Source organism: Podarcis erhardii (genome assembly GCF_964252035.2).
Source record: "Podarcis erhardii genome assembly, chromosome: 6".
Lineage (NCBI taxonomy): Eukaryota > Metazoa > Chordata > Lepidosauria > Squamata > Lacertidae > Podarcis > Podarcis erhardii.
Genome location: NC_138510.1, coordinates 41,601,066 through 41,619,267, shown reverse-complemented (window position 1 = coordinate 41,619,267; position 18,202 = coordinate 41,601,066). Strand labels below are relative to the sequence as shown.

Below are 18,202 nucleotides of genomic sequence, written 5' to 3'. Positions count from 1 at the left end.
TCAGCCTCTGAGTGGTTCAAAGTTGTTTATCAACTTGGCCTGTTTACCTCCTCTGTTCCGCATGCTAATCAATGCTATAAAATCTTTTACAATGAGGCCTGATCTACACTTTAAGAAGCCAACATACTCTCCTACCTCCCACTGCACCCTATTAGCTGGAGAGGCTGTCATAAGCATAAGAATGTTTTGTAACATGCACACCACTTCTAGAGCATGAGTCAAAACCAGCCGCACACTCTTCACCCGGCTAGCGCATTAACCTAAATGCAACGATCCTTTCTTTAATGATGTTTTCCTTTGAAATTACTGTTTTGCACCAGTGACACGTTCTTGCTACTCCTCTTAATTAGCACTAATATAAATGGGATCTATCTAAATGTTTTGATTCTTAAATTTATTTACTTGCTTCATTTATCTAACATCTTTCTGCCAATGCACTCCCAAAGTTGCTTGCCGTTTAATACCACAGCTTACAGTCTATGAGGCATGCTACTAGAGGGAAAAGGAGTGAAGGAAATAAGCAAATTAAAGTCACCAACTATTTCACAATGTTGTATTTTGGAGTTGCCTAAGCAGAACTACCGGAGGCAGTTCTGGGGAGGAAGAAGCTAATTGTCAGCTGGTCCTGGCTGAGCCAGTGGAGGAGGCCTTGTTGCCTTATCTCTCACTCTGGTGCAACTGAAGGAATGAGCACTGAGAGACAATCGAATAACAGAATCAAAGAACTGTAGAGTTGGAAGGGACCTCGAGGGTCATCTAGTCCAACCCCCTGCAATGCAGGAATCTCAACTAGATCATACATGACAGATGGCCATCCAACCTCTGCTTAAAAGGTCCACCACCTCTTGTGGGAGTCCATTCCACTGTCGAACAGCTCTTACTGGCAAAAAGCTTCTTCTCAGATCTTATGTTTAGTCAGATTCTCCTTTGAACTAAATTGAACTAAAACAGACCAGACAGATAGAGAACCTTTCACACTCCAGATGCTGCTGAACTACAATTCCCATCAGCCCCAGCAAGCATGGCCAGTGACCAAGGATGATGGGAGCTGTAACATCTGGAGGGCCAAAAGTTTCCTACACACAAAATGGCTTTTTAGTTTGATTTTCTGAAACCTCCCATTCCCTACTCAATTTCCACTATTCATTTTGGGAATGCATACTAACTTTTTGCAATAGAGAATGTTTTTAAGACATATTTTAAAGATAACTGATACATAGTTTTTATTTGGCTGTATATGTTTGCCTACTTATGCGTTTGTTACATTTTATGTGAGTCATGCTAGGAGACCCTCCTGGTACTAGAAAGTGTCTTTCAAATTTTAGTATAAACCAAGGTGGGAAACCTGTGGATTTTTTTGAACTACAACTCCCTTAATCTCTTGACCATTGGTCATGCTGGCTGTGGCTGATGGAAGTTGCGGTCCAACATCTGAAAGGCCAATTTACCTGCTCTTGGTATAAACATGGACACCACAAGGAACTGCAAGATTAATGCTATGTTTGCACAAGCCTCCAGATAACTATTGCCAGGCATGCTGCCCTTGAGACAGAAAGGGATAGCTAGCTGGAAGTGTGTTTGTATATGTGTTTTTGTCAATTTGTGTGATTTTGAGGAGACGTGTTCAACTGTAGCACCCTAACTATCTCAATACTGAAGTTGTTTTGCTACTAGCCTTGTTGCAAGGGTGCATTTATATTGCTGGTTGTAGCTTCTTCTAACATGATTTGAAGGTGCCATGCACTGAAGTGCTGAAGAGCCTGAGCACAGTGATCTACTTCCAAAAACTGGACAACCATCATATATACTAATATCTATGAGAATGTTATGGGACACGGGTGGCGCTGTGGGTTAAACCACAGAGCATAGGGCTTGCTGATCAGAAGGTCGGCGGTTTGAATCCCCGCGACTGGGTGAGCTCCCGTTGTTCAGTTGCAGCTCCCACCCACCTAGCAGTTTGAAAGCACGTCAAAGTGCAAGTAGATAAATAGGTACCTCTGGCAGGAAGGTAAACAGCGTTTCCGTGCACTGCTCTGGTTCGCCAGAAGCGGCTTAGTCATGCTGATCACATGACTCGGAAGCTGTACCCCAGAGTCGTTTGCAACTGGACCTAATGGTCAGGGTCCCTTTACCTTTACCTATGGGAATGTTATGCATCTTTAGGAAAGGGCTGTGGCTCAGTGGTAAAGCATTTGCTCTGCAGCCAGATTCAATCCCTGGCATCTCCAGGTAGGCTGGAGAAAGACTCCCTTCCTGAATCCCTGGAGGTAACTGAACCGTTTCGCAGATCTGGGAACCTCTCACCCACAGATCCTCTGTCCATGTGGAGATGTATTTCTAGCCAGCATTAGCCTGCATTCAGTCAAACTGAAGTATGTTCTGTAGATTATGTAATCTGGATTCTGGGACACACACACAAAATGTGGGGGTGTTGGCAGCAAAACCGCCTCCCACACACTGCTTGGATGCCTGGCAAAGGAACAGGCTGAGGTAGGTACTGTTTAGATAAGATGAGCTTTAAAACAACAATTGCGTCGCACAAATTGGCACCTTCAGCCTGTCAAAACGCACATCTCAGAAGTGGGCAATGACATTAGGTGCCTCCCCAGAGCACTCAGGCACAGGAAGAGGAAAGAAACCGCAAGGCGCTCCAGCATGCACTTGAATCAGCTGAGCACGTCTGTGTATTGCTTTGCCTTGGAGAAGAGAGGAAGCAAAGCGAGAGCATTCTAAAAATTGCCAGTTAGCGTCTCAAATGCAGCAGGTGAAATATTTATAAACTCAGCCTCCTCCAGAGGGAGTTTTCTGCGTAAGCAAAAGCATCAACCACTCCAACCCAGCCCCAGATTTGACAGTCATAGTAGTTACATATATCCCTTAAGCAAACAAATGAGAAAGCCATGGAGAATCGACAAAAGAAAAGAAAAATTTTCTTGCCATATTGCAAGTGTGCTAATTACAGTATTCAGAGGTTGCTGTGTGTGTGTGTGCGCGCGCGCTTGCGCTTTCTGCACTTTGTGGTACAGAAAGGCACAAGATTCCTTATTACCATTTCAAGGAAGTCAAGCAGAGCTGAGGTTTTTTAGTGATGCTGGATCCCAAAAAGTCCCTGCAAGAAAGGCACATGGCCTGCTGTATTAATACCCTTGCCCCAGAACATTATGCATCACCGGAAGTGATACATAATGTTCATGGCTGTCTTTTTGGTTACTCTTTACATGAAGTACAGTACAGTATTGCATATCAGACTCATCATCAGGTGAGCCCATTTATGTTGTTGTTGTTGTTGTTGTTTAGTCGTTTAGTCATGTCTGACTCTTCGTGACCCCATGGACCAGAGCACGCCAGGCACTCCTGTCTTCCACTACCTCCCACAGTTTCGTCAAACTCATGCTGGTAGCTTCGAGAACACTATCCAACCCATTTATATCTTATTGCTATTTTCTGATATCGCACTCAGCTAACAGACTGGGTGGAAAGGCCCAAGATTAAGGGAAGTCAGAATCCCCAAGCATGATCAGTAAAGGGTTCAACTGAACTCAGACGAAAGACTGGTCTTTGACTAAGTGTAGCTTCTGCAGGCTTAGGGCCAAACTAGACCTAGTGAGTGCAAATATCAGTGTGCTGCCCCTTTGGGTTTGTTATGTACACAAGAGCATACCCTCCAACATTTTAATAATAATAATAATAATAATAATAATAATAATAATAATAGCAATAATTTTATTATGTATACCCCACTCATCTGTCCAGTCACTAGGGGCAACTTCCAACATAATAAAACATTAAACATTAAATAGACTTCCCTATATAGGGCTGCCTTCAGATGTCTTCTGAATTTGTATAGTTACTTATCTCCTTGGCTCAGGGGGTCACATAACTCCATACCCTCCGACATTTCTCTGATGAAAATAAGGAAGTCCTAAGGAAAAGTGGGACATTTCAGGATCAAATCAGAAATCCAGACGGCTTCTGTAAATCCAGGACTGTCCTTGGTAAATAGGGGCACTTGGAGGGTCTGCAGCAGACTTGGGGAAACCTCTGTATTCTCAGAATTGTGAGTTTAGGAGCCAGCTCCTTGGGGCCCAGGGGTCTTCACCCCCAATAAAACATTTAAGGGGGCCAGGGCCCCCCCATATTTGATGGGCATTGCTATTTAAATAGTGTGCATGCACAATGTCATGTGATTGATTATGTGGGGCGGGGCTTACCAGCCCCCTCCCCAATATTTTATTCAAGTTGGCACCTCTGTTTGCGGGGGTGGGAGGAGAGAGGAAATATAACAATTTTGCGGCCCTGGTCTCCACAACCATCTCCTCTCCTAAGCTTCTATGTGCATTTCAAGGGACGTTTAAAAGACCTTTACCCACGTGCTCAACTTGACTCTCTCCCTGTGAAGCGAATGGTAAGTAAGCTACTCGTGTCAGTAGCGCTGACTTCAATAAGGGAATGATGATGGTGTGGATGAGAGACTGAGGTCACCTGCGAGTCTCACTTATGGGTGGGGGGGGGGAGAGAGAGAATAAAGGAGGGAAAAGAAACCAGCGCAAAAGAGTTGTTTCAGACGTTACGATTTACTTCCGTCCCGTGTACGACAAATGATCGTCGCGTGTAATTACTGCGGGTATTTTCAACTGCGTGCAAACGAGATAAAGGCAGGTAGTTGCGCTCGGCCACGCCAGCTCTCTCGCAGGCGGGCCGCGTTTCCGAAGTGATGGAGACGCGTGTGCAGTGATCACACCTGGCGATGGGCAGCCGCGCAGGTGTTTTCGGTTGTAGGGAAACCACTTGCAGCTGCTTCCTCGCCCGGAAGGTTTTGCTAGCTGGCGGCGCCCCTTTGGCAAAGCTGACCCCGCGGGGGCTTGGCCTGGGAGCTGGCCGGGGGGAGAACCGGCGCTCCCCGCCCGGCGAGCGCAGCTTGGGACCCTCGCCGCTCCGCCGGCCCGGGAGGCGGGCGTTGCTGGCGCCTGTGCGCGGCTCCCCGGGCCGAAGGGGCGGAGCCAGTCCCCGCCCCGCGCGCGCCGCTCCGCCTGCTGCTGCCTGCAAGCCCGGCGAGCGGGACGCGGGCAAGGCTGCAGCGCCCGCGGAAGGAGGCGAGCGCCGGATCCTCGGGGCGGGCGGAGGCGGAGGCTCCTCGCGTGTGATCGACGACGGGCTCGCCCAGGGCGGGACGCGGCAGATCCGGCGGGCAGGTGTTGCTCTCCGAGGGGATTCCGGCGCGAGGACCGGGGCAGGAGCGAAGAGCCGGCTCTCCCTCTCGGCCGCGGCGGACTGCGCGCGGCTAGGGGGCGCCACTCGCCCGCTCGGGTTTCTCTCTCGGTCTTAGCCCGGGGACTTGCTCTCGAGGGCGGGCAGGCAGGCAGGCAGGCAGTGGCGGGAGAGCGAGCTGCCGCGGACGCTGCTTCCTGGCGGGCCGCGGGAGCCGAGGATGTGGTGGTGGGATGCGCGGGTGACGACGCTCTTCAAGAGGAACCTGCAGCCCACGCTGACCTACTGGAGCGTCTTCTTCAGCTTCGGCCTCTGCATCGCCTTCCTGGGGCCCACCCTGCTGGACCTGCGCTGCCAGACCCAGAGCTCCCTCTCGCAGATCACCTGGGTCTTCTTCTCGCAACAGTTCTGCCTGCTGCTCGGCAGCTGCTTGGGAGGCATCTTCAAGAGAACGTAAGTCGACCCCCCCCCCTTCCCCAAATCTCCTTCTCTCTCCTCCCCCAGTTGCGGGCGTTTCGCTCTCCGGCCATTAGCATCGCCTGCCTGCCTGCCAGCCTACCCACTGCCCCCACCCCAGCCCGCTTTCCTTCTGGAATGAGAAGGGTCCTGATGCCCCTGAGAAGCTGCCCTCTGTGCCAGGCTTTGCCCTGCAAATCAGCACCCCATCCTTACAGTGATCTATTCCTATCACCCTCTGTGACGCTCCAGCCTCTCTCTTGGGTCTCTAACCCTTCTTACTTAGGGATCCCGGGCAAAGTTAGGCGCGCCTGAACCCAGTGGGAGCAGTGCCCAGCTCCTCGTAGAACCGGGATGCACAGCCGCATTTCTGCCAGCGCTTGGGTGAATGAACTCAGCTGGGTTTGTTTCAGAACAAATGAGTGTGCATAGGAACCGTCGAGCTTGAAGCAGCCTGGGGGGGAATGTAGTCTGTGAAAGTGACCTGGTGCCTGTTTATAACGTGGGCACCTGAAGGTCTCTTGATGCTTGCTACACATTCATCACTGTGGCTTGGGGAATTTGATTGAAGTCTCCGGGGACAGGGAGTTCTGCTGTTGTTGGGCAGCCATGCAGAAAGCCAAACGGTGTGGCTGCTCAGACCTTGTGCATAGATGGTAAGACGCACTGTGCCTGGGTTAATTTTGAGTGTGTGCATGGCAATGGAACAGAAAAAAATGGGAGATATTGTAGAACGGTGGTCATGTAGAGCTTTGGTGGTCAACAGCGCTAGTTCAGTGGTGTTTACTCAATGCCATGACACCTCTAACCAGTTCTAGAGTGGCCAAATTTATTTTTTGCCAGACATGCTTCTGTGCCTGTAGTAGCAGCCTCCCATGTCAAAATCTTGCAGCTCCAGCAGTACATGTTTATCTGTGTAGACCCCTTTCAAAAATAAAGTAAGAATGAGGCATATTTGCAGTACAATTTCAGAAGAAGTGAAAATTCAGTTGCCCTGGGAACAATTAACTACTGAAGCTTCCCCCAAGACCTTCTTTTGATTGTCAATACAACAGAGGCTATCTTTTTCCATTTTGTTGCTTTTTTAGCAAGTCCAGGTTCTTGCAGATGGGTCCTGTTCAGTGAGCATGTTGTCGTCGTCCAAGCAGTGGCGTAGTGTGGGCTGCCAGCGCCTGGGGGCAGGGCAAGTGTTGCACCCCCTGGTGGACTGGGCAGCTGGGGTGGAAGTGCGCACCCAAGCCTTGAAGGCCTGGACACAGCTTGCCTTCCAGTGCCTCCGGAAGGTGGCAGGAGCTCAGCCACGTGGTCTTGATAAGGGAGCCTGTCATGGGGGAACCTGTTTGCGCCTCTCTCCGAATTTTACACCCAGGGCCACTTCCCCTCTGTCCACCCCCCCCCCCATGCTATGCCACTGCATCCAAGTCTTTGCTTCTGAATTCTTTATACAGCAGCCATTGGGATAAGCAATGTGGCAGGTCTTGTACAATGTCTCAGATTTTAAAGGAATTTTACTGTAACTACTATCCTGGGACTGTGCCAGGCATCTGCTGAATTGCACGAGGGTCAGAGGTTTCCTGGTTGGGTATTTTTGGAAGAGCTGGTAGCTTTCTCATCCAAAATGTGTGTGAGCATATGATTCCAGGAGGCAGCCTTGACTGAACTTGATTTTAATATCTTGGGTTGTGTATGTGTGAATGCATCTCTCCCTCTGTCTTAACTAGAGCTTTTGCTACTGCAGACCTTATGGTCTTTTGAAACCAAGAAAGCCCTCTTTTTAAAAAGACAAAGCTTACAATACTCTTGATCATAATGTGGTGTCTCCTATGTCTAATATTTGTATCAGAAGTTAAATAGCTTAATGTGGACACCCATTTCAATGAGTAACAGTTCAGTCATAAGAAGTAGGAAGGATGCATTTTGGAGAGTTCCTATTATTGATCAAAGGGGGGTTGTATTCTGAGTACTTTTCAAGATTTGATAGCTCATAATGGCAACACATTCCATCCTTGTTGTAGGAGTAAATTGGCAGGTAATATCTGCTATTCCACATTGAAAAGTTGGAGGTTTTCCTGGCAAGCGTTCCACCATCAGGTTGTTTAAAGGCAGCAGAGGCAGTAAAACAAAAGTTGACTAGTGTTGGTAGCAGCGTCATGGAATTTGTTCACCTATTGTGAGCTAAATTCACATTTAGCTCAATACTCTTCTTTGCTCCTCTCCTGCTACTTTCCTGTCTTTCTTTCCCCATTGGCCTAAGCCCATCACCAGTGTCTCTGTTCCACTGGCATCTGAGAAACCTTTCCCACCACCCCCATTCCTTTCCGTCTTCCTTTTTTGCCTGTGTTTATCTCCTCTTGAATTATTTAAGGGCATATCTTCAAAAGCATTCAAAGGGCTCATCTAAATAAGATCAAAGTAATCTGGGTGCTTCTTGATCGATCCAAAAATAATTTAGACAGGTTTGACACAGAAGCCATGCAGAATGAGCTTTATATAACTTCTAGAGCCCTGAGTCACTTGAGTGACTCCCCTGAAATCACCACGGCTGCAGGATTTTTGCTCTGTGGGACCCTGGCTCTGTTGCAGAGCCTACGCAGGCAGACTCTCGGATCTGCTTGCTGTTCCTGTGATGTCAGCATGGATATCTGAGGTCTCTTCCCACATGGAGCTGGTTTCAGAATTTGGGAAACTGGGGGCATATGGCATGATCATGCAAAAACATATGTCGTTGAGGAAACAGAACATTGCTGTACATGGACAAGGAATCCTCAGGCTGCAGAAATCTGCTCAGGGATTTCTCAATGTGTTTTTCTGTAACCCAGTGGTTCTCTTGTAAAGGACCTGTTTTAATAACCTTGATGTCAAAACTCAAGCTGGCCTCCCATTCTCCAGAAAGTTGGCAAGCAACATCCAGTATCAAACAAGCACTTAAAGGTTGACGTAGGATAAAACAGGCACAGTAAAGATTCCATTGTCACACAGCAGTTGCTGGAAAGAACAGTGTTATGCTTGACAATTCATCAATGATACCATCAATGAGGAATTAGTGTCTCTCGCATAGAGATCACTTTAAAACAAACAGCTTGTGAGTGGTGGCTCCTCTCTCTCTCTCTCTCTCTCTCTCTCTCTCTCTCTCTCTCACACACACACACACACACACCAATCTTCCTTTGCTGTAACTCCTTAGCTGCTGTCGAGCACCAATCTTGCTTGGATTTGTTTTAGGACTGAAACTTCATGCTAATATTTAAGTGCTACTTTTGAGGCATTGAACTTATGAACATCTTCAAACTACTGTTTAACTGGTCTGCAGATATATTGGCTTTCTCAGGATTATAAATTTGAGAATTGAACCCAGGCTAAAGTCTGCTGCTTTAGACAAGCCTCAGGGGACACAATGGATTTTACTTATCTGTAAACATGCATAGGATTTTGCTGTAAAGTTATTAGCACTTAGATCCCTTTGGAATATGTAAAATTAATCCTGATTTAGTTCTCATTTATTTCAGTGGGAACGAATTCATGGTTAGTTTTGCATAGATTCTAAAGGGACCCAAGTGCAACTTACTTATCCTGGATCTAATCTTGAGCATTTTAAAGATTGGAGTTATAGTTGATTAAACCAGTCAGCTGATTATTAAGCAAGGCATGAAACTCACTGAGGGACCTTGGGCCAGTCACTCACTCTCAGCCTAACCTACGTCACAGGGCTGTGAGCATCTGTGTCACCTTGAGCACATTGGACAGACTATAAATGTAAAAAAAAAAATGAATCAAGCAGAAAACCCTTATCTTATAAATATTATATTTACATTATATTTAAAGAGCTATTTCCTTACTGATTCATGCTTTAAAGATCCCTCTGAAAACACATTGCTCCAATCAGGGCAAGCATGTAGAGTAATCAAAATAGTCTTCTAGATAGAGAGCACAATTCAACAAGGAACAGTTCTGATTAAAATTAATTACACCAATTATTATTTTTCAGCCCTACAATTATGGACTGGGTTACTCAGCTATCATGGCGTACTAGCCTATATAATTTTACGTTGTTTGCACAGCACATTAGAAGTACAACTCCAGCTCTTTTAACTGTTGATATGCCCAGGTTTGCTTTATCCCGTATAATAACTTGGTATAAACCTGACGATGTTGATGGGAGTTTCTGTCCAAAACATCAACAGCAGGTTGACGTTGGCTGCTATTATACACACATACTGACCTGCTGCAACATTGGGGTGTAGTAGTCCAGGACACTGTTTGGAAACAGAGGCAGAAAGCTGCTCCCCAAACGACAACCATAGAATCATAGAGTTGGAAGGGACCTTGAGGGTCATCTAGTCCAACCCCCCGTGATGCAGGAATCTCAGCTAAAGCATCCATGACAGGCGACCATCCAACTTCTGCTGAAAAACCTCCAAGGAAGGAGAATCTTCAGCCTCCCGAGGGAGATGGTTCCACTGCTGAACAGCTCTTGCTTGTCAGAAGGTTGTTGAAAATTTAGTGCAGAAGACCCCTTGCTTCTGCCAACTAAATTCTCGATTGTGCTACCTGCACTGCTCTCCTTTGATGCAGTCATGCCAGATACGTGGGCTTCTGGTCTAATAGATACTTAATGTCTTCTGTGGAGCTGGTGACCTGGGGAGCAGCATACCTTTGAACTCCTCATGAGAGCTGGTGATGCGCTGACAGTGGGTCGTAAGCGTGCTCCTTCCATCTGAGGTCACTGAGAAAACATTGAGCACAGGCCTGTCTCTGCAGAGCATCTGGAAAGTGCATAACTCCTTAATTTCCTTTGACTCCAGTTACTGCCCAAGATACTATGTGTTCAGAAGCTGGCTTCATCAGCAACATTTCTTCTAAGCAGAAAGTATTTCCATGATGCAGGAAGTAATTCACCACCTCCTGTGTGCAGTTTGGCAGCTAGAACAAGTGTGTGTGTGTGTGTGTGTGTGTGTGTGTGTGTGTGTGTGTGTTTTGCTTCGTACAGATGTACTGTGACACAGATCCTTACCATACACACACCATAAATACACCCAGAGAACTCTGTTTTTGTGCATGTGCTATCTACACATGGATTTTGTGTATGAGCAGCTTGGCATAGGAAGTAAGCACTCGGTGGGCAAACTTATCTATGGACAGGTTACTGGTTGAGTAAAAACATCAAGGTTTCAAAATCAGGGATGTGGGAACCTGTAGCCTTCCAACTTCTCCTGGACAACGGCTCTCCTCATCCTTGCTGGCTGGGGCTGATGGGAGTCAGGATCTGACAAGATGGAGAACCACACACATTCACCATCCATGCTTTAAATCTACATATTCACACCAGTTCCTATTGAGAGTGGGAAGCCAGTTCCCCAACATTTAAAAGCTGTAGCAGAGATTAATTATTTGGCTGTAATCAGGCTGTGGTCATTATTTCCTATTCTGTGATGTGCTCTCTTGATCTTGAGCTGGGATTCTCCAGCCTGTCTGCACAGTAGAACTAATTATTAGAACACATTTCTTAGACTGACACCATTGACCAATTTGTATCCTATTTAATGATTCTCAGAACTTCATACAAAACTTACAAAACAGAAGACAGCTAATTACTTGCCATCCTACAAAAATGGTTCTAGGGGGCTTTTCTGCCCATCCCATGTAACAGTGCCAGCTCTCAGCATGGACATATATGAATTGGTGCTTATTTATTTCATAATGTAAATTCCATTCTGCTAATACTTGTTTAAAGGAGCTTTAAAATGTAGCTCAGTTATGTAAATGATCAAACACACAATCATTAAGCTCAAAACAAATAAGCTGTGTCCCATCCTAATAAAAACTATTAGTCACTAAAGAAAACCATCCCTCAAAGCATGCTGAGAGGAAGTTGCATAGTCTGAATGGATATGCACTCTTTCCCCTCCCATTGGAATAGTAGTACTTGTATATGGTCCTGCCAACCTAGCAGTTCGAAAGCACGTCAAAGTGCAAGTAGATAAATAGGTACCACTCCGGCTGGAAGGTAAACGGCATTTTCGTGCGCTGCTCTGGTTCGCCAGAAGCAGCTTAGTCATGCTGGCCACATAACCCGGAAGCTGTATGCCGGCTCCCTTGGCCAGTAAAGCGTGATGAGCGCCGCAACCCCAGAGTCGGTCAAGATTGGACCTAATGGTCAGGGGTCCCTTTACCTTTACCTTTACCTTTATCATAGAATCATAGAATCATAGAGTTGGAAGAGACCACAAGGGCCATCGAGTCCAACCCCCTGCCAAGCAGGAAACACCATCAGAGCACTCCTGACATGTGGTTGTCAAGCCTCTGCTTAAAGACCTCCAAAGATGTCGTTAAGAGGACACAACTGATCAGTCCCCAGCTCTTCCAAGCAGGACGGGGAAATACTTGGTTTCTGAAACCCATGGAGGAAAGCTACATCTAGTATAGGCAATAGGAAGCCAAATGAAGCAATGACCTGGCTCTGTGTAGGGCGGTTTCCTGTGTTCTTCACTATATTTTCAGTAACTCTTTCATATAATCATAAGCATTGGAAGATACCTCAAAGGTCCTCTAGTCCAACTGCCTGACAGTGTAGGAAATCTGGTGCTACAGCATCACTGATAGGCAGCTATCTAGTCTCTTATTAAACCTCTAACAAAGGAGAGTCCTGTCTCCTTCCATGGCAGTCTGCTTCACTCAGTGTTTGAAACTCCCATTGTTCTAGGCGCATTTTGCGACAGGGAAAACTGCCACTACTAGAAGGAAAGGAGGACCTGTTTCTGTCTCCCCACTTCCAGCTACTCTCTGAAGACTGCAGAAGAGATCCTCTTAAGAATATTAGGGGGTGGGCAGGGGAAGGACTAGACGACGTGAAAAATGAACATAATAGTTTAGCTGCAGTTCATTCATTTTCAGCTTTGTATTCTTGTTATATATTTAAAAAGTGCCTAAACATTCTGTTGTTGCACCCATAACCTAGGATTAAGGTGCCATTTAGCTTCTAGCTTTCATATCTCAGTTTCTAACACTGATTTCACTGTTAAACAAGTTGAACTGTTAGCAGATTCTGCTCATGTTTAATCAAAATTCACTTTCTTGAAATTTGAACCCATTAATTTAGATCTTACTCTCTGCTTCATCTCAGTAACAGCCCTTTGAAGAAGCTTTAATGTCTATGTATAGAAACACAGCCAAACCATGATGGGTCTTTTTAGACCCCAAAACAGCATGAATCTTTGTTACTGGAACTTTTCTTCTTCTTCTGCAATAAATGCAGCGTAGGTGAGAGACTTCTGTACCTCTTGGTCCCCCTACTAGGGAGATTTAATTTGTGGGTCTTGTAATCAGTTAGCTTATGCTAATACACACAACGGCCTGCTGTGTCTTAAAAATTATCAGTCCATCCATCATCTAAATTACAGTAAATGAGCAAGCTAGCACATTGGGCTGTGGTGAATCCTGTTCTTACTATATTTGGAGAGAGAATTGCAGTCACCCCTTGCTTCAAGCGTACTGCTGGAAGACACCGCATTTTTGGCCTTAGCAGCTGCAGACCCCAAGCACGCCAAAGTGACAACAACCCAAACTCAGGGAAATGTTGGCTTGCAGTTCAGGTTTAGATCATCACAAAAGTTTTTTATTATTTTTAGACGTCTCTATGTTTTTGACCAAGTCCAACTCCCAAGACTCTTTGAAGCTGGATTGGCTCGTTGCGGGTGGGGAAACACAACCAAGTGCAATAAGGCTCGAGATGCTATCACAAGACCTGGCAATGCTATTCTGCTGCTCTTGTCTGTCTCACTGCACACCCCTCTTGTGCTGGTCAACAGGATGTTGCTAAAAGCAAAGCATCTCAAGTTGGAAGAAGCTGACCAGTTAATAGCTCCAGCTCCACCCCAACACGACGCATTTTAGGACTGAAGGCATGCATAGATCTGTACTGCATCCACCCCGTGGTATTATTTCCTTCCATATGTTAGTAAGTGTTAAGGGATGTTGCTTTCTGTATTGTCAGCTCTTTATGCCCTGTTGTTGAGATGATGGGGGAAGTGTGTGGTGATCTGAACTTCTTTAATCATGCAAGGAAGGGCTGGCCAGCCTGTACGTCGCTATTGGCTTCTGCCTTGTAAGTGGCTCTGTGGTTTTACTGAAGGTTGGCAAGATGTATTAAAGAGCTCTGTTTTGCAATATTCCCTGAGCCAGGTTTCTAAGAGAGCTTAATATGGAGTCTTCCGATGTGTTCTGATTTGGGATGCTGCAAAGGACTTAATAGCTCTGAACACTAGTCCTGTTTTTGTGCACATAGCATCTCTCTCTCCCCCCCCCCCCGCCCTTTGCAAATAGAAGGGAGTCTGCTGCTGTTCTGCCTGCTATTTCCTCTGTGTTTTTCATGCACACAAAAACATACACACACACACATTTTCTCACTGCTCCTTCTCATCTGCCTTCCATCCTACCTGGGTTTTCTTAAAGTGCTTTCCTAGTTTACACATTATGCTTTTTGAGGCTCATTCTTTTTCCCACTGAAAAGCCTCCTTTAGCACAATCTGAGAAGAAGAGATGCTGTAAACATTCAGCATGTTTTGGAACGACTGCACTTGCTTGTTTTAGTTCTTTCCCCACCCCTGATTTTTAAAAGCAGTGTTGTTGTTTTTCTTTATGATTGCATTTTGAGCCATTTCTGAAAGCAGAAGTTTCTGTTGAGTTTTCTAGGCAAGTTTGTCCAGAATGTACATTTATAAAAACATGAGAGACACAGAGAGAAACATGGGAGCATCAGAAGAATCTTGTTCAATAGGACCAAAGATCCACCTAGTTTAATACTTTGTTGCCAGAAGTGCTGGATGCCTGTGAAGACCCTACAAGAAGGACACTGGTGCCACAGCCCTCCCCATTTGTATACGAAGCACCTAGTGTTCAAGGTACACTGCCTTTGAACATGGAGGCTCAGTAACATGGTTTGAGTGTTCGAAATTCCATTTAGAAAGCTTTACTTTGATTGTATCCCCTAGAGACCTTTTGCTAGCCTTAATGGCTTTCATAAAAGCACTTTCAACCCCCTCTTGCAGTGCTAGTGGGAAGCAAGAGTTCTAAGGGGAGGAACAGACATAATAGTGAACAGAGCTTTTATATTTGCAGCACAGACACAGGAAAATGCAATAAGTTTATTTAGCAGTATGTGTGAAGGAGCCTATACTATCTCTCTTAGACCTGGATTCCAACTTATAGCAGGGAATGTAAAACATGCCCTTCTTCAATTCAGAGCAGTTTTATTGTGTGGTGACACTGTGTTGATGCAGATGGCCAGGCTTTGATGCTAAGCCACTGAGCAGCCACCAAGAACCCTATGTTTGCATCATCAAGTTAGAATAGTCTCTAAACACTGCTGCCCTGATGCTCCACAGTGAATGGTGTTGTTCCAAAATCTGGGGCCACCACAAAAAAGGCCCTCTCGCATGCTTCTACCTTGCAGACCTCCAAGGGCACTGGAGTTGCCAACATTGTGTCTCTTGTGGATCTTAACTCCTGAGCTAGTGTATAAAGGAAGAAGTAGTCTTTCAGGTATTTGGAAATCAGGTCATTTGGGGCTTTATAAATCAAAAATAAGATATTAAAGTGGCTAGGCAGCCAATACAATTATATCAGAAGCAGTGTGATAGTAGTGCCAGTCATTAGTCCAGATGCTGTTTTGCACTAGCTGCAGCCTCTGAGCTGTCTGCTGCCCCTGTTGACCTTGCTGCCCAAGGCAGTTGCCTCACCTTGCCTTGCGGGTGGGCCAGCACTGCAAGCAAGTGGTATAGAGAGGACTGTTTTGTGTTCCTGGTGCCTCCAATGGGCCCTGATCAATACTTAGCATCCGTCCCAGAGAATCCTAAAAATCTCAAAAGAATTTGCGGCTCTCCAATTGAGGTGGCGTCTTGTGGTGTGCTCTTAAGACAAACAGGCAATTGAATTCCAGATACGATATTAGGAGGCAAGCAGTTCCTCCATCCTCCTCATGGCCAGGCCCAGGGGATCCATGCAGTGGAGCAAAAAGCAGGCTATTGCGATGGTTGCTGGCAGTGCATAACAAAGCTTTTTCATAATCTCTGTTATAGATTAGGGAACAAAACTTGGTCTTTACTCCCCAATTGCCGCCATCGCCACACACACTCTTTTAAGTAGTACAGATCTTTATGCTGCTGCCCACAAGCAATGATTGATTGTTTAACTGCTCTGTGTGCTCTTAAGCCAGGCGAAGATAGAGGGGGAAGCTGTTCCTGTTAATTCTACAGAGCACGCATTGAGTTCCAGTCTTGGCGCAGTTCCCATCTCCAGCGTATCTGTTGCTTGCACCTGCATCTTTATCCCCTGGCGTGCTATTTTGTCTCCCAGAGGTGTCATTCTGCAGTTCTGGACCTGTTGCTGAGGCAGCATTAGCATTTGGCAGTTGTTTTTCGTCTGGCGATCCTAAATTTTGTTCGCGTGGCTGTGTGTTTTTACATTAAGCACCAACTTAGGCTGCTTACATGATGTCCTCCTTTGTAAGAAATTGCATGTGTGGAGTACATCCATGTAGCTGCAAACACAGCAAGTCTTTTCTATGTAGGGAATCTGTTGCATTTGGACAAATCTTGAGGACGTTTGCTATTTCAGAGTGGGTTGGGCTTTTTTGTTTTTTGTTTTGTTTTACTAGGTTCACCTCAAATACTGTGAGTAAACTGGTCCAGTTTACTGATTCATCACTTGCATCAAATTCATAATTAGGCCCAATATTAATTTATTTATTTGTGTAAAATGCTTAAATACAGTTTAAAGGATGGAAACATACCACAATGCATTAATAAAGGCAACCATAGACAACAAAATCATCCAGAAACACAAACGTTCAATATCAAATGACATTCGGTAACAAAATGCAACTAAAACCAATTGTGGCTCAGTTTGGTCTTCCTGGGGAAGGCCAAGAACATCAGGTGTCCCTACAGACCTTTTGAGTAGGTCTACTTGCCTCCAGGTGTCAGGGCATTCAAAAGGCATGGGGACCACGGTTTGACTGACTTCAGTGGGAGAAAGTGGAAAGATGTCTCCTTCTGGTATCATGATCCCAGCAGCTGGAGACAGAGCTGTTGCAATCTGCTAGCTGCATTGGACCTAGTGTACAGTCCTTGTATGGGATTGCAGGCACATAATGTGGCCATAACTGCATAGGTGAACAGGCTTTTAAGTATGAATTGCATTTCCTATCCAGTGTGGGAGCTGTAGCCCTTATTTCTTTATTTGTAAGAATACTTTTCTGCTGCAATTTCATACACACAGAGAGAGAGCTTTTTATTTTTATAAAATGAGGTGCTATTACCCATCTTGATTAAAGTGGCATGGGTTCTGGCACAAAAAGGCTACTGCAGGCAGCAGGGAAAACGCAATAGAACTCCACACCGTGTGTGGGTACAAAAACATTCATATTCTCCCTGCCCCCCCCCCCGCAATCCTCTCTTTCTGTATATAAATATAGATATGTGTGAATTGTTGCCCCTTTGAAATTTGACCTGTGCTCAAGGGAAGCCTTGTAAAAAAACAAACCCACCCAACCGTTCTCCGAAATGTATCTGCAGCTACACAGATGTGCTCCCTACATCTGACGGCCAACACACAGGTTCACATGCTTGAGGCATTGCTGCCACCCACCACCCATTGTAGCTGGCCCCTCCCTTCCCTAGCTGCCACTACATGGGCTTCTGCAGAGCTACTCTGCCCTGAGGGACATAGAAAGAAGCAGGCACAGTTTCTTCTAAACAAAGAAGTTTCTTTTCCATTTTATTGTAACTTTCAAAAAAAAGGTGGTGTTTATTGCTGCAATAAGCTTATGTAAACTGCTTTTTTATGTCAACCTGAGAAGCGGTATATAAATACCTGAAATAAATGAATAAATGCACACTCACAACACCATGTGAAAACAACCAGAATTGCAGATCACCATCTAGCTGTGAAAAAAAGGCTTGTCTGCATAAGCCATGACAGTGTAAAGTTTTCAACAAACACATAAAATTTCATATTAAAAGATGCCTAGTGAATCTCTATTGGAAGAACATTCCATAAGACTGGGTCAGCGATACTGGAGGCTCTATTTCACATTCATATCAATGAGCCTCACCAACACAGGGCAGAGGGGATGGGCACAGCCAGAGATGCTCCTGCAAATGATCTCAGGGAGGGTTCAGGTGGTTGCTGAGGCCCAAGCTTATGCAACCCTTAAGCATTAGATTTTGTCCCAAGTCATTCTGAGCTCATATAGTGCACTTACAGAACTGCTGCTAAAAAGAACTGTTAAGAATTTCACCTTCCCTTGTTCTTTTAAAGTTTCTCGTCCCTAACATTACAAAGGTAGGCTTTAAAGTGTGGGTGATGTCTGGCTCAGTTGCGCCAGAGGGATGCTGAGCAGAATTCCTCCCATTTGCTGCCTCTCACTTCCTGCTCCTTCCCAGGTCTAGCAGAAGCCGAACGTTGACCTGACAGATGCATGTCCCTGTTCAAAGCAGCAGTGTGCCCTAGAAGCCACTGAGAATGAAGACATCACTCTTCC

The 18,202-nt window shown here is 45.7% G+C and overlaps 1 protein-coding gene across 1 annotated transcript in view; it reads left to right on the top strand.

Moving 5' to 3' along the window:
• Positions 1-5,047: 5,047 nt before the first annotated feature.
• Positions 5,048-18,202, top strand: part of MFSD4A (major facilitator superfamily domain containing 4A) — a 44,507-nt gene continuing 31,352 nt past the window's right edge. The window contains exon 1 of the mRNA XM_081865251.1: positions 5,048-5,661. Coding sequence (XP_081721377.1) covers positions 5,429-5,661 — 233 coding nt within the window. The 5' untranslated portion in view covers positions 5,048-5,428. The remainder of the gene's footprint in view (positions 5,662-18,202) is intronic.